At 40.3% G+C, this 23060-nt stretch overlaps 1 protein-coding gene across 2 annotated transcripts in view; it reads left to right on the top strand.

Annotated features, from left to right (window-relative positions):
• ERCC6 (ERCC excision repair 6, chromatin remodeling factor) overlaps positions 1–23060 on the top strand; it is a 78601-nt gene that overhangs the window by 45540 nt on the left and 10001 nt on the right. For both annotated transcript variants that reach the window (XR_006701564.1, XM_045438013.1), the window contains exons 8-15: positions 152–287; positions 9601–9771; positions 10220–10396; positions 14999–15115; positions 18644–18739; positions 21202–21417; positions 22115–22225; positions 22632–22751. Coding sequence is in view for 1 of the 2 variants with exons in the window: in XM_045438013.1 (XP_045293969.1) it covers positions 152–287; positions 9601–9771; positions 10220–10396; positions 14999–15115; positions 18644–18739; positions 21202–21417; positions 22115–22225; positions 22632–22751 (1144 nt within the window). In the remaining variant the exon portion in view is untranslated. The remainder of the gene's footprint in view (positions 1–151; positions 288–9600; positions 9772–10219; positions 10397–14998; positions 15116–18643; positions 18740–21201; positions 21418–22114; positions 22226–22631; positions 22752–23060) is intronic.

Here is a 23060-nt window from a genome sequence, read left to right as displayed (position 1 = left end):
TTTCTTTAAAGAAAAAATAAATTTCCATAGCTAGGCTCTTCTTTTTTAAACTGTTAGCTTTCTATTTGTTTCCTTTTTTGTTTTTTAGTGCTTAATCACCCATATGCTGTCATTCATGGTTGTGTTTTCTTCTTGGATGTTTTGGGTGCAGGTTCAAGGGGTTGGGTCCGACTATAATTGTCTGTCCAACGACAGTGATGCATCAGTGGGTGAAGGAATTTCACACGTGGTGGCCTCCGTTCAGAGTGGCAATTCTGCATGAAACTGGCTCTTACACTCACAAAAAGGTAACACTATAATACTTCAGTACCTTATGGTTTGCTTGGTTTTAAAGTCTTCCATTTTACATATTTGTTTTCCCTCTGATGCCTATATTTCTCACATTTATGTTCCTATTTCTTTTCTGCATTAATGTTATTGTCACTGATTTAATTTAGATCTCTGTATTTTCAAAACAATTAGGAATGTAAGCTTTATCATTCTAACAGTTCATAGTGGCTTTGAGACATGTTTGTTGTCCAGCAAAATACAATGGTCACAGACAGGGCACCACAAGCCTACTAGCATGAGTGGGACCGTACATCGGGGCTTACATAACAGTCAGCCAGCTGGATTTGGGGCATTAGTGGCCTTACACAGTTTAAGGAAAGAGTAATAGAACACCTCATTGGTAAATGCATTTAACGTGCCTTTAAATATATTCTTAGTGATGAAAGAACAATCTTCCTTTTTGCGAATTTCCTAATTTGTTTTGTTGCTTTTTAGTTAAGTTGCTTTTTTGGTCTCTGAATTCTTGGTCATCATGTAAGCATAACCACTGGATTTTGAAAGTTGAATTTCTTCACTTATTTGTAGTTTTAGTCACATTAAAAAGGAAGTTTACCTGTGCTCCAATGGGTAGCATAGAGAGGTTGTATTATACTTTTAAATTCTCATCTCTGACCATCCAGACTCTGCCTAAATGAATAATTACCCTTCTTTGCTGTGGGTTTGCAGGTTACATTATTGACGGGAAGTGGCGGTTTGTTATGAGTTCTTTCTTTCCCAAGTCTTTGGGGCTCTTGAGTGAGCTCTTGTGTTCCCCCACAAGAGCAGCATACCTGAAAGAGCTGCTGAATGTTTGCTTCACTGAGGTGGCATGTGAGCCACTAAACTCCACTTTCCGCGGGTTCACCCAGTACCCCTTTCCTCCCAGAGTCCCATTTTGTTCATGATCGTGAGTAAGTGGAACTTTTGATAGAAGTGAATAAGGACTGTTTATAATTTGGTAGCTCAAGGTTGGTGAGATGGAACCTTGCTTATAGTAGCTGCTGTTAAAATCAGTCTACTTTGCCCTGAATTTTAAGTGATGGTAACAAACTGAATTAAAATAATGAAGTAGGGTTAATGCTGTGATCAAAACAAAACAAAACAAAAATCCAGTGATTTTTAACAGCATGAAAATAACAGTTTAGATTGTTTTTTCTAGTCAAACTAAATTGTAACTATCTTTTCGTCAACCCTGTAAAACATTTTTGATGCCTTTTTTCACTTGTTTGTCTATTGATGTTTCTTAATGTTTTATGTTGCAAACTCTTGCAGCAGGATTCATTAGTTGATGCTTGTCTTTAAGAGGTACACTTTTCATATGTTCCTCTTCAACCTTTTCTTTTCTTTTGGGATACTGAAGGGCATTTATTCACTTTCACCGTATATCGTGGCTTACCTGCATTTCCTATTTTAAACTGAAGAACTGTCTTCATGTAAGTGTAAGGTCTCTGTTGGTGCGACTTGCTTCCTTGTTTGGAGGGCAGAACTTTAAAGAATAGATATTTCACTTTTGTTTACAGTGGTTTCATCTTCTGAGGTCGTTTTGCACACACAGACACCTGCATACATATGAATGTTCATAATTTTTTCAGTGCTTTACCATTTACCAAGGACCTTAACCTGAAGTTTCTTATTTAACTTTTTTTTTTTTTTTTTAAATTTTTTTTTTCAACTTTTATTTATTTTTGGGACAGAGAGAGACAGAGCATGAACGGGGGAGGGGCAGAGAGAGAGGGAGACACAGAATCGGAAACAGGCTCCAGGCTCCGAGCCATCAGCCCAGAGCCTGACGCGGGGCTCGAACTCACGGACCGCGAGATCGTGACCTGGCTGAAGTCGGACGCTTAACCGACTGCGCCACCCAGGCGCCCCTCTTATTTAACTTTTGAGGAAAAGCTGTAGACTTGTGTTTTTCCTCTGACCCTTAATTAACTCTACCATTTCTTTTCCATTATGAAGTATTCCAGATCTCTAAAGATGTAAGTTGTTATGCAAAAGATAAAAAAGATGTTCATTTGCATCTTACAGACTAGTCTTGACTTAGAAACACAATCAGTTTATTACTCATTATTGTTAGTATCAGTTTGTTATTTGTGATGAGGACACATTGAAAATACTTTAAATCCTTTGCACAGACTTTGTTACTAACACTTCCTGAGATCAGAACTCCAGCTGTTGGATTCAAACACCAAAGTGACATTTGATACCTTTGCCCCTTCCTTTTATATATATGTGTGAAGATCTTTGTCACCACCCCACACATTCCTGTTGGCTTACAGATAATGTGTTACATTGCAGTACAGTTTATGTTTTTTAATCATATTTCAAATATTCTGTCATTGCTAGTCTGACGTCTAACCCAGCATGTAATGCCTAACTTACTTTCTGTCCTTATCAGCTGAGATTCTTTTTCTCCATGGTGGGGCTTTCTGTGTCCAGTAGCTGTCCTATCTAAATGTGATAATGGTGCTCTGGCATAGGGACATTCAGTGATAGAGAAAATACAGAAGAGAAATTCTCTTTAGAAAACTTAAAAGTAATAATTCAAGAATTGTTCTCCTTATTCAAGTAGATTGTCTTGATTTTCCTAATGATTTGTTGTAGCTGATATGGTGTAAAAATTTAAAAACTAGAAAAAAATTTCATTTAGAGAACAGACATCAAATGATCAAACCATTTCTGAATGGAATACATCTATCATTCTTCTTCCTTACATTGCCTTGTAGCTTCCCACCTCTCTCACCATGTGACCCTATATTATCTTTGTTACTATTGTATTTGATTGACAGTATAATTTAGAATTATCAAGTGCAAACCCAGGAGCCATGCAAAAATATATGTGGCTAATATTTCAGCCAAACAATCAAATCAGATAAAGACATTTTCAGTCTTCTGAATCATCTTTAATGGTCAATTGAAATCTCATCTAATAGGAATCTAAGATTTTCCATTTCTCATTATGTTTCATGATCCCTTTTTTCTAACATAGAGAAACTTGATATGAGTCAATTAGCATACATTTGTTGAATAACTATAAACATGATATTGTACGTATTTGATGCTGTTAGGGCTCCAAAAAATGGATGTGATGTTTTTAACTGACCTTGAAAAGCTAACCATTTTCTTGGGGAAAGAAAATATATGAAAAGATAATAAAAGAAGGCAGTTTTGTGATACTTCTCACATAATTCACAGTGGGTGGTGGCGTCTTTAGCACTGTTATGAAGTTTAATTATTAAGGACCCTTTTTTCAGTTTGTTGGAAGATACATAATGAGAAATTTCATGCTTAAATTCTGAAACAGTTGTCACTTTGTCTCTCCTACCTTTTCCTGCTATGTAGGATATAGTAATTATGTGGAATATTTTCGATAATTCAAAGAGTTTAATCTCACTTTGACAAATTTGTGGCACTTAGAGGCAGAAGAGTGGGAAATGCAACAATAGCTTAAAGGCTCCAAAGCATACATTTTGTCATTACCAGACTAGGGTTCCAATCTTGGATTTGCCGTTTGATAGCTTTGTGACCTTGGGCAAGTCATTTAGCTTCTCTGAGCCTAGTTTGATGTCCTGAAAAATGAGTATTTTTTGGTAATTTTGTGAAGAGTTATTGGGGTAATAGATGTACACAAAAGCTTAGTGTTGTCCTTGGCATGTAACTCAGTTAATTCTTACTGTTAGAAACAAAGAATGTTGTAGACTCCTTCTTCTCAGTAGTCAAGAAAAGATGCTCTGATGTTTCTGACTGATTGAGTATAAATACATTCTAGATAGAAGGTTCACACTTGCTTTATCAAACACGTTCATGGGCATTCACTTCTAGACCTTTTTTTCTCACATCCAGATATGTTTGGCCCCAAATGGAAACAACGAAATAGCATGTTGAAATTCTTTTTGCAAAATGCAAGGTACGATTAAAGAACAAACCACAGGAAAACGTGGCTGTTTGATGAAACTGCCATCACGTGTTCTTTAAAAAAGGCCTGTTTTCTGGAATGCTAGGAGTCAAAAGACTTGGCTTTTTAACGAGCTGGAAGGGAGTCAAGTAGAGACATAACAGATAAAAGTAGAACTAGGACCACATGGTCCCTCAAGCATCCTAAATATTTCAGACCCATTCCAAGTACACAAATTATAACACAAAGTGATGTAATTCCTATTAACTTTAGAGACAGTGTATACACCTGATACAAGAAATGATAGATGCTATGCTTGTTCTGTGAAGTATATTGTAAAATTATGTTGCTGGAGCCCTTTTTTCTTCATTGTCAGCACAAATCCTTGTTTATTAAAGATTTAGCTTGAAGGAAATTTTAATTAATTACAGGTGCAGTAAATCCTGCCCGGGAAGCTGCCGTGCTGTGTTTACCGTGAATAGCCTTCATGTGCCTGTGCTCCACTCCGCTCTCCCCGCTGCCTGACAGTGTGATTTATGGCTGTTGTTTTCTACCAGTCCACTGTTTGCCCTCTAGGAGGGATTGGTCTCCTGAGCCTCCATAATAACAGCAGCACTTCCACAGACATCTTTTAATGACAACAGCACTGCATTCAGTAAGTCAGGCTAATTGCAGATGTACCCTATTAATTGCAAAAACTAGGAGAGGTTACATATTTTACAAGCTTTTAATTTGAAACCGCCCGAGATGATTTGTCTTAAGTGTTTGGATAGAGACGTCCATAATATTCAACAATTCACCATTATTGAAACTCCAGTCTAGGCAGTTACAGAATTCTGAGATTGAATCAGGTGAAAACAAATAATCTTAGATGGTGTTTTTACCCAATGGCTGTTAAGTGGAGGTTATATTTTCAATAGGGATATTTTTTTAAAAAGATTCTTACTCTTTTTATAAAAGTGTCCTTTTGATTCTTAATCACTGTCATATATCTTCTGAATATGGTAGAAATTCTGTATTTCTATAGCTTAACATTACAGAATTTTCCAAATAAACTTTGATCCTTATACCTGCAAAAGAAGCTGAACATGGTTCCACTGGTGTGTATTTGAGGGGCTTGGCATCTCATTTGTTTAACTCTGTTGAAGTGATGTCCAGAATCCAGTTTGGAGCAGTATTCCTGGGGGGTTAATGGAATGACCATCCTGAATCTAACAGTTAGGAGTTTCAGGGTCATGAGCAAGTAGGCCTACATTTGCGGGGTTTGGCTACAATGCAGTGGATGTTTTATAAACGTGAGTGGTAATTTGACTTGTGCTGTTTTTGAAGCCCCAAACATTTGTACTTGTTTTCACCCGCCTCTTCTCTCTATGTATACACAGAGCTCCAGGTCTAGAGGAGAAATTAAGCACTCACGTTCTGTATTTCAGTTTGCTATCTTCTTGGGTCCTACCTGCTTCATGACTTTGAGCAGCCACTGCTCTCCTGGAGGGGAAAATGGGGGTAGAGTTGTGGTAGCTGCCTGTCCACAGTCTGAGGGGAAAATTTAGATGCAGAGGAATTATTAACATCTACTCTGGTTTCAGAAAATCTCAGGACTGACGGGATGAGGTGTTTGAGGTAGAGTAGTGCTTCTTTGGACAGCCTGCTTTTCTTCATGGGCGCTACTGGTAGCTGTGGTGGGGCCAGTGGCATTGGAATAGCAGTGTCGTAAGGGCAAAGTGGAGGGAGGTGAATCCCAGGAGAACCTATATGTGTGTTTGTAAAGCTGTGAGCCCTGAGGTTTTTACTGTACATTCATCATAAGGTACAAAGTTGGGAAATGGTTAATCAGGTGTGGTCTTCAGTGTAGTACTGTGCAGGCATTGAAAATTGGGAATAGGGGGATGGCAGAGTAGTAGTCATAATAATAATAATAATAATAATGATAATAATGATAATGATAATACAGATCTCCCCGTTGAACCTTAAACATACCAGATATCCTAATTATCTTCTAAGGCAGTTTTATTAACTTGGAAGTTTTGAGTGTGTTATGACATGAGAAGGTCATTTCTCCCACTTTATATTTCTCTTTCAAAATTCTTTGGCTCCTATTGTACCCTTTTATACTCTATTGAATTGAAAAATATTCCAATCCTAGTTTATTAACGTAATATTAAAGTCATTTTTGAAGATGTTGAGTTTTACAAAATTTGTATAATTGTGATTACATGAATTATTACATCAGGTTTCCTAATATTTCGCTCTTGTATTCCTGTGATGAGCCTTATTAGGTTAATATACTACTAGATTTTATTTATAAAGTAATGGATCTCTAGTAGGGAGTGCACACACATGTGTGTTGTGTCTATTAGTTTTGAAAACAAGGTTTTACTAGTCTTACAGTAATGAATTGAAATGCGTCCTGTCTTTTCCTGCTTTTTGGAACAGTTTAAACAACAGGATGGATTCTTACTTTACTCATGAAACCCTTTGGGTCTGGTTGACTTTTGGTGAGAAGAGCATACCATCTTTTTCAAGTTCTTCAGTAATTGGTCTGATCGGTTCGTCTCATTTTTCTTGGGTCCATTTTGGTACTTTATTTTTTTAATAGTCATCTTCTGTCAAAGTGTTCAGGGTTTTGGCATTAGCTCACCAGTGGTGTTGGTGAGAATACATATTTGTGTATTGTCTACATCTGGGTTGTGTTCCTTTGACTTTTCTCATGCTGTGCATCTGAGTCTGCTTTCTGGGCTGAGTTTATAGAGGTTTGTCTGGTCTTTTCAGTGAGCTGTTTCGATTTTTACTTTTTTAGTTCTACCAGGGTTTTGTTTTGTTTTTTTTTTAATGTCCACTAATTTTTGTTTTTATCGTGTTCTCTCATTTTCCTTTTTTAGCAGATTGCATTGACCGCTTAGTTTGATTTCTGCCTCAGTGGCCTGTAAAGAACGAGTATTCTCTGTGTGGTCAAAAGCTCTGCCGATAGCTATTACAAGTTGCTTATGGAGAGTGCACATCAGAACATTTGTATCTTAATTTTTGACCTTTTGTTTTCTTTAATCTTACCTTCTCTCTTCTGACCTGTCAAAAACTCTGGGAGGCTGTGGTCGGTTGCCCTGCAGGCTGTGGATGTACTGTTTTGTCAGTGCAGCTCTGAGTGCTTGTGCTCGTGGGTTGTTGTAGGGCTTTTTGGTAGACAGGTGCCTGGCCATGCCTGGCTCCTCTTCCTTGGTGTGTTGTCTCCTTTAAAATATCAAATGCCCCTCTTTTTTTCTGGTCAGTTCCTTTTGTCTGATATTTGTATTTCTAGATCTGCCCTGTTTCTGTTTGCATTTCTTGGGTAATTCCCATATTTCCAACTTTCAGTGCCAGTCTAGTTTGGGTCTAAGGGTTTGGCTGTGTGTACCCACCCATTGGAAAGTCTCGCTGCTAGTGACCTGCTATCGTTGTGGAGACCCCTGGTACATTTAGTCTGAAACCAGCTATTGTATTTTTTGTGTTCTATTGTCCTGACTTTTTTCCCCTATATTGTCTTACTTTTCCCCCTTGATAATTCTACAGTCTGTTTCTTTTCTTGTATTTGTGTTGAAGTAGTAACTGTGGATCAGTAGGTGGGTTTGTTTTTTACAAATGTAAATCCAACCTATTTTTCTTTCACAATTAAGAACCACACAGTGTGTGTCACCTGTGCCCCTTTCTGTCCTTAGACAGGGTGGCATTTTTAGTACACTTTTATTTTCTCCGGTACACACTCTAGGTTTTGTTAAACCAAACAGGAATTACAGTGACACTTAAAAATATATCCCTTTTTGTGTTTTAGATTTATTCTGAACAGTTTCATTAGCATTTAAAACAATGCTTTCATATTCACCTACTGTTTTAATATAGGTTTCCCCACTACCCAAAAGTAGAGCATTCCCATAAAACCTTTCATACACTGAAGTGGCATGAAGTGAAGAAGCCCTTGCCATTAAGTTATATGGAAAAACTCTTGAGCATCCCCAGACCGCAAAAATAACCTCTCTAAGGCTTTTCTGATACTTTACGACACATCTTGCTAACATGCACGAAGCAAGTCACCAAACGCATATGGACCCGCTTCCGAGCACGGCAGCTTACTGCCAAGATGCTGAGTGTAGTTCCTGGAGAAGGAGCCTGGTGGCGCCACTCTAGTTGCTGGGGTGCATAATGCTTCTAGAATGGCTCCCTGCTAAACAAACACTGAACACTAATTTTGCTTTTCACTTGTTTTCATAAAAGCGAAATCCTCTTTGGATTTCTTTTGGTTGGCAAAAACAGATACTAATATAGGTCTTTCCTCAAAGTGAAGTGGCTAGTTTGAAGCAGAGGATACCTGTTATTTATATTGAGAACTGGTATATATGTATTACGTGTAATTTTCCCTTAAATTTTTTTTTCTTTTACAGTTAAGTATGAGGCAGCATTGCCTAATATTTAGTTAATACTAGCTTTGGAGTTGGCTGCCTTTATACTTTCAAATCGTGACTCCTCCGCTTACCAGCTGTGTGACCTGGTCTGTTACTGGTTTCCTCATCTGTAAAACAGGGGTTAGTAATAGGACCTCTGTCCTTTTTCATAGAGTTGCTGCAAGTGCTCTGTGTGTGATGAGCATTTCGGTTCAGGGAGCTCTGCTGTCGCCGTTCTGCAGAGTGCTGTGTGTTCTAGACACACTTTCTTCTGCCCTTGGAAAGGTACCATGTTCTTTGGTGCAGTCACCTCTCACTGGCTGGATATATAACATACCCTACCTAATCTGTCTTTAGTTTGTTTTCTGTTTCTGCCTGTCTGAAGGTGAATTTATTGTTTCTCTCAGGTATGACTGCTAGTCTGGATCAATGCAGAATTCCAGGGTCAAAGCCTTCCCCCTACAATTATGGAGAGATTGTCCCTTTGCTACCTTAAAAAAAAAAAATCATTGCTTTTATGTCCTTTTCTACTCTCTTCTCTCGGATTTCACATTTTATACTGGTAGAGCTCCTGGATTTGTCTTGTCTCCTTGGTTTTTCTCTCATTTTTTTTTTTTTCTGGTTTTAAAATAATCACTTTCCATCTCCTTGTTGATTTAAATTTAACAAGGATTGACACGGAAGGATATTTTAGAAAAATAAAAATTGGGTAAGTGTTTATATATTATAACTTTTTCTAGTCTTCTTTTGAGGCTCCCCCGCTTAATAGTAGGTATGGTAGTCTGTGTTTACCACTTACAGATTAATGAAACATAAAGTAAACTTCCAGTGCTAATAATGTATAATTGTGTATATTATGTTTGTATACATATTTTAAAAGTGCATTAGATTATATCATGATTGAAAGGTTGCCACTTAAAGAGTAACACTCATTTAGCTTATTTAAATGAGCTTATTTAAAACTGGCTTTTCCATTTTATATTTTAGGAGAAACTAATTCGAGATATTGCTCATTGTCATGGCATTTTGATCACTTCTTACTCCTACATTCGGCTGATGCAAGATGACATTAGCAGGCATGACTGGCACTATGTGATATTGGATGAGGGGCACAAAATTCGAAATCCAAATGCTGCTGTCACCCTTGCTTGCAAACAGGTATGACCTTTTATAACTGGGGGATTTCCAGGTGAAAAATAGTGTTTAATTGAGAGTAACACACTTAGGGGCTTTGCATAAAGGATTTGAAATACACATTTTGCTTTAATGCAGAAAATTCTTTATTTTTGCCCATTATCATGTTTTTAAAAATTCTAATTGTTCACATTACTAAATGTCTCTTGTAGGGGTCATTTGTTAAGATGTAACCAAACCTGACTCTGATCTGTAGTATTCAGCTTGAACAATAAGAAAAATTCTTCCCTATTTATTTACATGTAATTGAAGAATTAAAATTGCATAAAGTGTCCATGTTTTGGAGATGACTAAAATGATATGTAAAAGTGTTAAAATTTAACAGGATTGCATGGGAGTATTTTGGGGTTGGGATGGTAGTCATCCCTTGGAAAGTGAATTTAATAAAAAAGTGTTTTCTTTCCCGAAATAGTTCCGCACCCCTCATCGCATCATCTTGTCCGGCTCACCAATGCAAAATAACCTCCGGGAGCTGTGGTCGCTCTTTGACTTCATCTTCCCAGGAAAGTTAGGCACGTTGCCTGTGTTCATGGAGCAGTTCTCAGTTCCTATCACCATGGGGGGATATTCAAATGCCTCCCCAGTACAGGTAATGTATTGGGCAGGTAATACTTCAGGCATTTTAATATTTAAATGTGCCTACTAAGTACTATACTTTGTAGCCAAGTCATTCATAATATAAGGGAAATGGCCAAGCTTATAAACCAGTATCTGCCAAAAATCACAAAATCATTTGTGCTTGATAGCATATATTTTTCCAGATGAGTTTTAAAAACTCATGTAAAGTATTCAGGAGCAGTCAGAATTATGAAACAAGGATGAATCAGTTCTGGACAGTATATAATTTAGTACATCTTACAAGGTAGTGTAAAAGCTTAGAAAAGGGGAAGCCAGGGAGGATTGAGTTGTTCAGAGAGGACTTAATGCAACACTCAAGTGACCCTTAACCTGATTCTGGGAAAACAGGCTAAGAAAAGTGAGGGCATTCTATTTATTTATTTATTTATTTATTTAATATAATTTATTGTCAAGTTGGCTAACATAGAGTGTATACAGTGTGCTCTTGGTTTTAGGGGTAGATTCCTGTGTTTATCACTTACATACAACAACCAGTGCTCATCCCAATAAGTGCCCTTGTCAGTGTCCATCACCCATTTTCCCCTCTCCCCTGCTCCCCCCCCCTGCCAGTCAACCCTCAGTTTGTTCTCTGTATTTAAGAGTTTCGTATGGTTTGCCTCCCTCTAAGAAGAGCGAGAGCATTCTAGATTAGGGCAGCAATATGAATGCAGCCATGTTATATGGCCACGGGCAGTGAAGAGACATGCCTGATTGCACTGGAGATGCTTGTGAGATATATCACAGGGAAGGTGCGGATGCCAGAAATGGGGGCCTTGAAAGGGATGCAGGCAGAGTTGCTCAGGCAGCAAAGAGCCACAGAAGGTATACAAGTAGGAGGCTGAAAGGAGGTTGCTCTCGGAGAGTCACCCAGGCTGCAGATGGTTGTGGGAGGGAGGCTGGCTTTGAGGGACCCTCAGGAATTGTTAGGAGTGAGGGTGATGAGGACCTGGGCCTGGACTTGGGCAGTGGTTCTTAGGAGGAAGGTGAAGAGCAAAAGCTCTAAGTGGCATCTTTGTAGGCAGAAGAAACAAGATGTGGGGGCCGACAAGATAAAGGAAATGGAGCGGACGTGGTGAGCTTGCTGCAGCAGACCCTGAGGTTTTAGGTCTGGGTGACTGGGAAAAGGGAGTTGCTCCGAGAGGAACATCAGGAGGCTGACCTGAGGGCAGTTTGTGGCACTTGGAGGCAGGCTTCGGCCTCGGTGAGGAGCAGGGTCTCTGCACAGACCTCCTGCGGGACTTGTACGTGCCAGGTCATGACTGACCCAGAAATAAAGCCATCCACCAAAAGAGACATTTACATGTTTTAAAATATTTAGAGAAAGAATTTTAGCCCTTTAAAATTAGAGGATTGTTAAAACCATTTTAATACCTTTTACATTTTGAGATGGAATGACTTATAACTAACTTTTATAAGAGCCTTCTTCCTCCACTGAGTTCTTGTTCTCCATCATTTATACCATTCTCTTAACAAATTTTTACTTTGAAATAATTTCAAACTTAACAGAAAGTTGCAAGAATTGTAAAAAGAACTGTTATACTCTTCACTAGATTCACCACTTGTTAGCATTTGCTGACATTTTGCCACCTTTGTTAGGTCTTTCCTTCTCTCTCTCTTCCCCATCTCTCTGTACATGTGCATGCAAATTTATACTGATTTGTGTGAATCATTTGAGAGCAAGTTGCAGACATTATGCCCTTTTCCTCCAGATCCTTCAGGGTGTATTTCCTAAGAACATAGCCACAGTAAAAACATCAAAATCAGAAGGAAATTCAACACTGGTATAATTCTAAGGTGTAGTCATTCACATGTTGCCAGTTGTTCCAGTACTTTCCCTGCTTAGTCCTCCTTTAATCTGCAACAGTTCCTCTGTTTTTGTTGTGCCTTTCATGACTTTGATAATTTTAAAGACTATAGGCCTGTTGTTTTGTAGAAAGTGCCTCACTTTGGGTTTGTCTCACATTCTCTGTGACTTGCGTTTCTCAGTTCTTCACATCTGGAGGCTCATGCTGTTGGCCTGTCCCTTCATTGGTGGTGGTTGTAGTTGGTGGTGGTGGTCTGATTACTTGGGTAAGGTGGTATTTACCAGATCTCTAAACTCTTTGAAGTTAACCACTTCCTTCGGAATTAATAAATCACTTATGGGGAGAGACTTTGAGACCTGTAAACATGGTCTTGTTTCTTCTTTGAAGGCCTTGTTTCAGAAGTTTGTGTACCTTTCTTTTTTTCTCTTTTTTGGTTATGAGGTCCTTGGGAGCAGAGGTGTTGTTTTTACATTTGCTTTTATACGTCCATGGTTGCCATCAATTACTGAATCCCAAGAAGATAGTCTGTCAGCAGATAATTTATTGTGTCAGGCTGGGGCTAAAATGATGAGAAGTGGCTGGCAACCAGAACCTTACCTTGAATAGTATCCACTCCAGTGGTGGGTGCACAGTGGGAACGTGATAAACAGATGATCGTAGTACAGGGTAATGAGGACTGTGATCAGGGGAGATAATGCAATGTCAGAGCTTGTGGGAGTCAAGAAAGGCTCCCTGGGAGAGAGAGGATTATGCTAGGCTGAGGAAGGTGAGGGAGAAGAACATTAACTGCCAAGAATATGGACTGCTTCTTGGATTTGCATGTTAATAAGCTTGTGTGGGGATTTTAGAACTGACAAGAACCTCCTCATTTCTTGCTCAAGGTTATTGAGACTCGGTGGTTTGGTGACTGGCCTAAGGTCACTCAGCTCTGGAACAGGCAGAACTGGGGAGTGATAATCACTCCACCTTGACAGGAGTAGGAAGGAAGAACGGGCGTGCTCAGCTAGGTCTCCCATTTTCCATGGTACTAGAGAGTTGGGAGGGATAGTTAAGAGAAATACAGTTGGATCCCCACCATGTATGTTTATTCACAGAGAGACAGAGAGGCAGATGGGGAGTAAATATAGAATCAGCTTTATTGCATGAAGCACAGGATAACCTAGGAAAGTTGCACTGAGAACATGGTTTGACATCCAGGCTAAAATTGGGTTTCTTGGTGTTCCTTGCTCTCCCATCTCCACCCCATTCCAGAGCTTTAGATCTTTCTTTGAAGAGAGTTGGGTATGAAAAACAGACCCATCCCCAGCCACTCTGAGGTCTGACCCCTGTGAGTTCACCATAGTAGGCCAGGAGCAGAGAGGGGTGGGGGAAGGAGAACTCTCCAGAGGGGTGGACAGACAGAAGAAAGAGTGGGAATGAGTAGCCAGGCGACCCACCAGCCCAGCCCTGCTTTTCCTGAATCATCATCCACTCACCCATGCTTCTGGAGATCAGAAATGTGGGTAGAGGTGGGGATGTGGGGACAGTTTCCTTAACATAATGTATATATTTTTAGGAAGAATTTAAACCGTGCACTTGCTTCCTTGGTGGGACTATAATGTCATGTTAAATTTTGAATTTATCATCTCTGTATTACAAACAATAATATGTTCCTGATCATTATCTTCAGGGTAATTTTTATCAGTGTCTGAATGATACATTTATGAGGTTACCTGTAATTAAAAGTTGTTTATTGAACTTGTTTGTTTATTGTCTACTATTCCAAGTAAATCCTGTTTTTATATTTATATATGCCCATACACACAAGATACACACACATACATGCACATAACATGTCTACAGACTTGAGTAAGGTGTTTTTAGGGTCTTTTAAAATGTTTTTTACATGTTACTTTTTCACATGAGTTTTTCTGTATATTACACAGTCATACTCTTTTTATTGCCCTTCATTTTGCAGCTAACTCTGTTAAATTTAAACTTTGTTTGGAATTTTTCTTGTTTCATTAAATAGTCCTCCTTACTAGGTTGTTAAGCCTATTTAGATTTTTCCAGGTATCAATAATTTATTGAATTCGTTGTTTGCCTTTAAGTGAATTGCAGAGGGAGTGTTTCCTGAGCTGTGGGTCTTTGTTTTTCTACATACAGTTAATACCCATCTCATGTGGCTATGCTCCATTACAGAACCATATGCTCTGTCTTAGGCTAGAGTGACCTTTTATTTCTGGGATCATAGGGCTTTTCTTGAACTTACTCTCCTAAGTCCCCAGTGGGCAGTAATCTCAGCTTATTATCTGGTTGCTCCCATTGCTGCAGCTTTCCCCCAGAGTTAGCTTTTGATCTTCAGTCTTGCAGGGCAGCAGTTTCTTTGTAGCTTTTGGAGAATGCAAGATTATAAACAGATTCATTTGAAAGCTGTTTTTTCCCTAGAGGGTAGTCGAGAACCAAACCAATCTCTACTTTAAAGTCTAACTATATAATAATTAAAGCAAAGTATGGAGGAGAAATAGGGCACAGAATTACCAGTTCTTTTTTGTAAATTTGATTAGTAAGTTTTTTTTTACTGATGAGATCTTATGAAATCTGCCACCTAATGGAATATATGGAGCTTATCCTAATTTTTCCAAACCATTTTCCAGCCATTTCCAGCCACTTTTGTACAACCAGAGGTCATTAAAAAATTTTGTTTTAAACATTGGAATCAGTTGAGAGGTAAGAACAAATGTATTTCTTAAACATAAGTAATTGTTTACCTTTTTCTCTTATTAAAGGTTAAAACTGCTTATAAATGTGCATGTGTCTTACGAGATACCATAAATCCATACCTACTGCGGAGAATGAAGTCAGATGTCAAAATGAGCCTTTCTTTGCCAGATAAAAATGAACAGGTCTGTAAATCCAGGAGTTACCAAAACATTTCTGAAGCGTGGGTGTACCTGTTTACTTTTCTTGCGCAAAGTTGGCGAGGCTAACAGGTGTGGTCGCTGGTGCTGCCGGGCTGCTGCTTTATGTTTGTATACATCTGTATATGACAGGTGAGCCTGCTGTGTCATCTGCCCTTGGCAGGACTCTTCCTCTGTCCACAGGCTTTGCTCTTTTGCTTATTAACACACATATTCCTGCAGCTGCACTTGTAAACTTCTCTATTTTCCTCAAGCCCCAACTCATTCTTGCCACAAATCATAGTAGGTGCCAGTCACATTCCTGGGAGATAGCAATGAACAGAGAAAACGCTCACTCTCATGGAACTCACATTCATTCTTGAGGAGGGGAGATAGTCATAGGTAAATATGTCATATGGCAGGCAGCAGTAGTGTGGAGGAAAAAATGAGCAGGGTAAGGGGGATGGGGTGAGTAAGGGCGAGGATTTGGGGAAGGGGGCTTCTTGTAAGGGATGGTTAGAGGTCTCCTCTCTGGTAAACAGACATTTAACAGAGGCCTAAAGAAGGTGAAGGAGTGAATCATGGACTTTTTGGAAGAAGAGCATTTTAGGTAGATGGAAGTGGAAGGGCGTTGGTACCTTCAAGGAAGGCATTGTGGCCTGAGGGCAGGAAGAAGGATGACAGTGGTCAGAGGGAGAAGTCAGATGGCTGGCCAGATCAACAGGGCCTGCTGGTCACGCTGAAGACTGGATTTTACTGTGAGGGAGGAGGTGGTTCACAGGGAGATACTGAGCCAAGGAATGATGTCATCTGACTTAGGTTGTAAAAGGGGCATCCTTTTAAAGGCCATCCTGGTGGTCTGTTATCTCCACCAATGACTATACCTTCTTTTGAAAGTAAGTACATTTGTAGATTCTCAGTGTTGAAAATATAAAAGATCTTGGAGATCTGTCACCAAGGCTTTTCTATCCCTGCCTCTTCCCTTCCCCCGGACTTATTTCCAAACTCAGCCCTTGATCTTAGCATTCCCCTTGCAGGTCTCTCTTTCCCACCAGTGTCTCAGGCCACAATGCTCTGTTCTTTGTCTAATTCCAAATCCACCAGTTGCTGTGCTGTTTTATTTGTTCTTTTTCATGCTTTCGCTTCTTTGCTCTACATCCTCCTAAATTAATGCAGCCAGTGTCTGTCTCGTTTCCCACCGTTGATTGGCACTCTCCTCGGTATTGCATAGTGTTGCTGGATTAGTTTTTCCAAGGCTCATCTTCCTGCCAGTTATCTTCAGTGTCCCTCTTCCCATCAAGAATACCTGATTTAGCTTATTTGCACCAATTTATTTTTGCTGTGGAGTCCCAGAATGTGTCTTTTTTATATTCCATGTAGTACCCAAGGCAAATCACTTCTTGTTTTCCAAACATGAGCCACTTGTCTTTCCATGTGCTTGGATGTTCCCTCTGCCTGGAGGTTTTCCACCCCACTGCATCCACCCATCCCACACTCCAGCAAACCTACACACAGGAGTTTTAAGATCCCACGAGGCTCTTGACTAGAATTCCTTGAGGTTGGGACTTTGTCTTACCCATCTTAAAATGCCATGTAACACCTAAAACAGTGATTTGCGTACATGAAGCATCTGGTGAATAATTTGTTCAGTTAACTTTGTAATTAACAGGAAATGCTTTTCCCTGTTGCCTTTGTATTCAAAGGACTGAAATATGAGTTTAAGAAATCAGGAATTACATATACTCAGGTTCATATTTTAGAAAGATTACTCAGGCAGCATATGAATGCATTGGACGAGAAGGAAAATGGAGGCACAGGGATGAGTTAGCCGGTCCTTATAGAGTCTGAGGGGAAAGATGAGTCTGAACCAAGGAGGGGTTTCCTGTGTAGTTGATGGGATGGATCTTCTGCCAGAGGCTTCAAAGGACAGAACATGGAGGAGACAGCTGACGAGTTTAATTCGGGTCGTTTGAAGCACCCACGAAATATCTGCCTGCTTAAAAGGCAATTATAAATGAGTCTTGGGTTCTGAGGAGAGTTCTAGGCTGGGATGTAGTTGTGACCTCTGAGCAGGGAAGGGGTGAAAGTTACAAGCAGGGATGAGTTTGCCTGAGGCCCATGCACAGAACGAGAAGAGAAAAGCTGCAGTGTTGTGGAGAGGGTATCAGGAGAGACTAGCCAGGAGGATAGGAGGCCTACGTAGAAAGGCAGGAGGTAGGTTAGGGGAAATGGATCATGAGGTCTAGGGTCCCTGTGTGGCCGGCTGCCAGGAAGTTATTAGTGACCTCATCCACGGCAGTTTCCTGGTGGATGTGCTCCAGGCTTGTGCTGGGTCCAGGAGAGGATGTGGGGATGGTGATTGTACATAATCCATTCAGGGAGTTTTCCCCCTCAGATTTTGGAAAGTGTCCTAAGGACACCTAAGTGTCCTTTTGGAAAGCACTGTCCTAAGGAAGAGGAGAGGGTTTTCAGATCCAGTGTGAAGGTCAAAGGGTTGCCCCAATCACAAATAGGAAGCTGTTCTGAGGATAAAGGAAAACCAGGTGAGGTGGATAAAGTAGATGAATTTTAGGAAGTGAAAGTCAGGGAATCATGACTGATAGCTTCAGTTTCTATTTTTGATGTTTTGTCCGTTTGATTGCTTTTAAGTAGAGGTTGAGACAAAGGTGAGTAACAAAGGTGGGTAGGTGGGAGGCTTGGGGAGAATGAGGAGTGTTGTCACAGTTGTTCTAGGTTTACAGAAGGTGCTGAGTGGGGAGTGCATAGAGACTTCCCCTGGAGACCAGGAGCAGGAGTGGCAGGACACTGCCCCGATGGGTAGTGTTCTTCAGCAGTGCTCAGTACTTTACCAGAAAGGATTAGAGAAGGCAGGTGGTTGAGTCCGTCTTCATTTGAAAGTTTACAAGGCAGACATAGTGGGTGGCAAAGGGGTAGCTGAAGTAGAATGTCTTGTTTTAATGACTAAGGAATAGTGTCAAGCCATGAGGTGGCGGCAGTGGACGTGGAGAAAGGAGGATTGAGAGGCAGAAAATCAAGGAATGTTCTGGCATGGAGTAACAGGCACAGTTAGGTTGGGAGGGTGGGCGAGTCTGGTAAACTTACAGACCTGTGCTTCCATCTCCAGGAAAGGGAACAAGTCAGGCGAGGGTAGGGTCCCTGGTCAGGTCTGCGGAAGTGAAGGTGGGAGCGGGGCACAGGTGGTGACATGGTCTGAACTCTTGGAGGCTAGGATGCAGGAGGCTCTGTGCACCTGTCCCTGAACTTTGTTGTGGAGAGGAAGCCAGTCTTCAGGGACTGTTGGGAGAGTGGGTAGGAATCTGGAGGTGGATGGATGACAGAAATGGAGGGGCTGATGTAAAGGGGTGACTGTGTTTTTGTTCAGCTTGAGATGTGGCACAATTTTGGCTTTTTAAAATAAGAGGTACATTGTTAAAATTGTAGTGTTGTGCTTTTTTAATTGGAAAATTTTGTTGATATTTTAATCATTTTCATAGTTTTAAAAAAAAAAAATCTCTTTTTTTTTCTCCCCTATAGGTCCTATTTTGCCGTCTTACAGAGGAGCAACTTAAAGTCTACCAAAATTTTATTGATTCCAAAGAAGTTTACAGAATTCTTAATGGAGATATGCAGGTCAGCTAAATAATGGAAAGTAGAGAAATGAATTGTGGAGCAGGGAAGCAGGGGAGGAAAGGAAACTAGGACTAGTCAAGGATTCATGGTTACCTCTTAGAAACATTCGGGTGTGCACCGTCACTTAATTCAAAGCCCTTCCAGAAGTAAGAGAACATACAGTTCCATTTGAGCATGCTTCCTTTTGCCTGTATTGCAGCACGGTTACACTTGAGCCCCACATCTCGTGGTCCAGAAGAGTAGTGCTAGACACAGGGTCTGTAGTGGTGAGTCCTGCAGGGATGTCTGGTCCTTTGCAGAAAGCAGGAAAGTGGCCCTGGACTGCTGGGGTTAGCAGGTGCATGAAGGAAGAATTAGGATTATAAATGTTTGTGTGAGTGATAACATTTTAGTTACTGGCAGTACTCAGCAGTAGATGGGGGTAAAGGTTTATTCAGTAAGCATAGTGGCTTTATAATCAGCATTTAGTTTGAAGCTCCATATAAACTGTTCAATTTCATTGTGCTTCAGTGTCCTAAAGTGTGAATTGTGTTTTGTTTATTTGACACATAAAACTTCCTTAGTCTTTGGTCTGTCCTCATGGGAGGTACAGCTGAGTGGCAAGCACCTTACTCTCCGAAACACACTTCCTGCTTATACACAGAGGTTGACAAAGAGATGAGAATGGGTGACGGGCTGCCCGTGTCCTGTACTGTCTGCGTGCTGTTTCTTCCAGATGAAGTCATTTCAGTTCTTTCAGCCATGGCACACAGTTTCTTACTTCATCTGTCTTTGGCATCTGTGGGAGGTTCTTCAATCATTCACATTTATTCATCTCTCCAAAATCGTCCCTTAACTTAGCTTCGTGTGCCTCTGAATTGGGAAGCCATAGGTGGTCTAGATTAGCACAACCCGTAGATACACAATGCCAGCTGCATATGGGATTTTAAATTGTCCTAGTCACATTAAAAAAGGTAAAAGGAAGTGAAATCAATTTTGATAATGAATTTTATTTAACCTGATGTATGTATCTAAAATGTCATTTTAATACATAATCAAACATTTTAAATTATTAATGAAATATTCTACCTTTTTTAAAACTACATCCTTAAAATTGAATATTTTACATTTGCAGCACATCTCAGTTTGGACTACCATGCTTTATTATTTTTTTAATTAATTTATTTTTGAGAGAGATAGTGCGAATCAGGAAGGGGCAGAAAGAGAGAGAGGATCCCAAGCAGGCTCTGCACTGCCAGCACAGAGCCCGATGTGGGACTTGAACCCATGAAACCGCAAGATCATGACCTGAGCTGAAACCAAGAGTTGAATGCTCAACCCACTGAGCCACCCAGGTGCCCCTGGACTAGCCACACTGTGTGTGCATAGTAGCCCTCTGTGGCTTGTGACCACTGTATTGGAAGCACAGATCTAGAGGCAGACGGGGAGTTACAGATGACTCTTTGGAGGAATTTTGACAATGTTCCTGATTTGTTCAGATTTTTTTATTGTTTATTTTGTTTAACTGTTGTTTGCTAGTTAAAACTACCATTGTTGACTTCACTTATGGTTCATCTTTTTCTACTTGAGCTTTTATACTCCTGAGCTTGATTTGAGTCATACTCAGAAAGCTGTGAAGGATGCCCTTCTGCTGGAAGCCTGGAGGGCAGGCACTCCTGGTCTCTTCTTACGCCCTTCTGCTGAATGAACCACCCTCATGTCTTTCCCATTTGCATATTTTCCAGGCAGACACGTTTTCTGATATTCTAATATAAAAGTAAATGGAACTTGGGGCGCCTGGGTGGCTCAGTCGGTTAAGCGTCTAAACTTTGGCTCAGGTCACAAGCTCATGGTTCATGGGTTTGAGCCCTGTGTCGGGCTCTGTGCTGACAGTTCAGAGCCTGGACCCCGCTTCAGATTCTGTGTTTCCTTCTCTCTCTGCCCTTCCCCTGTTCGTACTCTGTGTGTCTCTCTCTCAAAACTAAATAAACATTAAAAAAAAAAAAGTTAAAAGTAAATGGAACTTCAACCTGACTCATGTTCAACTGCAGAACTTTCAGTGAGGTGTACTTAGTAATATTTAAATGCATTTGTTCAGTCACCTGCCCGATTTCTCCAAATTTAGATGGGCATTTTTTTATTCACATAAAAGATGAGTCAGTTTTTATATGCTGTGAACTGCATACTTTTTTTTCTAGTGAGAGAAAATAAATCATCAGTAAATTAAATATGACCAGTAGATGTTCAGTCCAATAGGATGTTTTTGTTTCTAGAGAACTTACTTACCTTAGCAAGATAGAAGATGAATGAAGGTTGATTTCTTCCAGCTCCTAATATGCTGTGGATGTGGAGGAAGCTAAGAAACTGGTGAAGAATTCCTTTTTAATCTGTGTTACATACTGAATATCATCCTTCCCTCCCTTCCCAAGCGAATGTTATTTAAGTGGGATAATCCAAATGCACGTAATTCTTTTATACCATAGATTTTCTCTGGACTTGTAGCCCTAAGAAAAATCTGCAACCACCCTGATCTCTTTTCTGGAGGCCCCAAGAATCTCAGAGGTATTCCAGATGATGAACTAGAAGAAGATCAGTTTGGATACTGGAAACGTTCTGGGAAAATGATAGTAGTTGAGTCCTTGTTGAAAATATGGCACAAACAAGGTCAACGAGTATTGCTATTTTCGCAGTCAAGACAAGTGAGTATACAGACCTCATACAAGAAACAACAATTCTTTAAGACTTAACAACCAGTAATTTTAAAAATGAGATGTAATTTAAAATAATGATTTTAAAAGCAAATTCACCCCCTGATACTAAGGTGGAAAGCCTACAGATCTCTTTGGGAGCTTGGATCTTTCTCTAGAGTTGGTGCCTAGAAGTTAGCTTTTTAAAAAGGTTTACCAAAGGGGCGCCTGGGTGGCTCAGTCAATTGAGTGTCTGACTTCGGCTCAGGTCATGATCTCGTGATCTGTGAGTTCAAGCCCTGCGTTGGGCTCTGTGCTGACGGCTCGGAGCTTGGAGCCTGCTTCAGATTCTGTCTCCCCCTCTCTCTCTGCCCCTCCCCCACTCATGCTCTGTCTCTCTCTGTCGAAAATAAACATTAAAAAATTAAAAGAAAGAAAAGTTTACCATGTGATTCTAGGGTGTGGGTAGGTTTGGGTCTGAACTCAAATAGATGTCCTGCTCTTTACAAAACTGAGAAGAATTAATAGTAGAGAAATGCCAAAAATACTCTTGTAGTAAGTATTTATATTTATCTGCCTCAGAGCAAGAAGCCCCTTTTAATTTAAGCCTGTTGGGGAAGGTTTGACTGTTTAGAGAAATGTGAGAGTACTCACTGCAAGTGTATTTTTGATTTTTAAACTCTTTTCCCCTCCCCCCTCTCCCAAACAGATGTTGGACATACTTGAAGTATTCCTTAGAGCCCAAAAGTATTCTTACCTCAAGATGGATGGTACCACTGCAATAGCTTCAAGACAACCACTGATTACAAGATACAACGAGGTAACCAGTGTATATAACAGTAAAACCAAGTAGTGCTACTCCGTGCAGAGGAAGGAAGGAGAATAGCTTCACTCACCTGAGCCATGCGTACATGGGGAATAGGCAGTGGGTAGGGAGAGACTTACTGCTTTAAACTCTGTGCATTTCTGTATTTTGTGTATGTTTGTGTGTCTAAACAAAGAATGTGTATTCCTTCTTGAAAAGCCAACTCTGAGATAGTTCTAATATAATTGATACTAAAAGTAGGAGTTGTGGAATGAGATCTTGACTGACCCATGGTCTCCAGGACATAACCCATTTTTTGTATTGGGAAGAGGTTTCCATGTGTAGAGTATGTAAAGACAGAGGTGAAGAGCTGTAACTAGTCTTAAATGAGCATGCTAAATGTTGCACATCTTACCTCTAGGACACATCTATATTTGTGTTTCTTCTGACCACTCGGGTGGGTGGCATAGGAGTCAACCTGACGGGGGCAAACAGAGTCATCATCTATGATCCCGACTGGAACCCAAGTACAGACACACAGGTAAGGGAGTGTATTAGTGGCGCATACAGGTGAGTGGCCAGCGCCCCTGTCAGCTTCTGCATGGAGCTGACATCTTGGTTGTTGCCCAGTCTTCAGCGTGGAGGAGGATACCGTCTGGCCTCACAGACAGGAAGAGTCTCCAGCAGTTTATCTGTAACATTCATCGCTACACCTGGGGTACAGAGAGAGAGTGCAAAGTTACACACATTGTTTTTCAGGTGGAGATGGCTCCGTCTGCCTTTGTCACCTGCCTATTTATCTTCCTTAATAGGCCTTATATATATTTTAGCATCAGTAGCCAAAATTTTA

This window comes from Leopardus geoffroyi, chromosome D2 (assembly GCF_018350155.1).
Source record: "Leopardus geoffroyi isolate Oge1 chromosome D2, O.geoffroyi_Oge1_pat1.0, whole genome shotgun sequence".
Classification (NCBI taxonomy): Eukaryota; Metazoa; Chordata; class Mammalia; order Carnivora; family Felidae; genus Leopardus; species Leopardus geoffroyi.
Note: the sequence above shows the minus strand (reverse complement) of the source record. Positions and strands in the feature narration are given on the sequence as shown.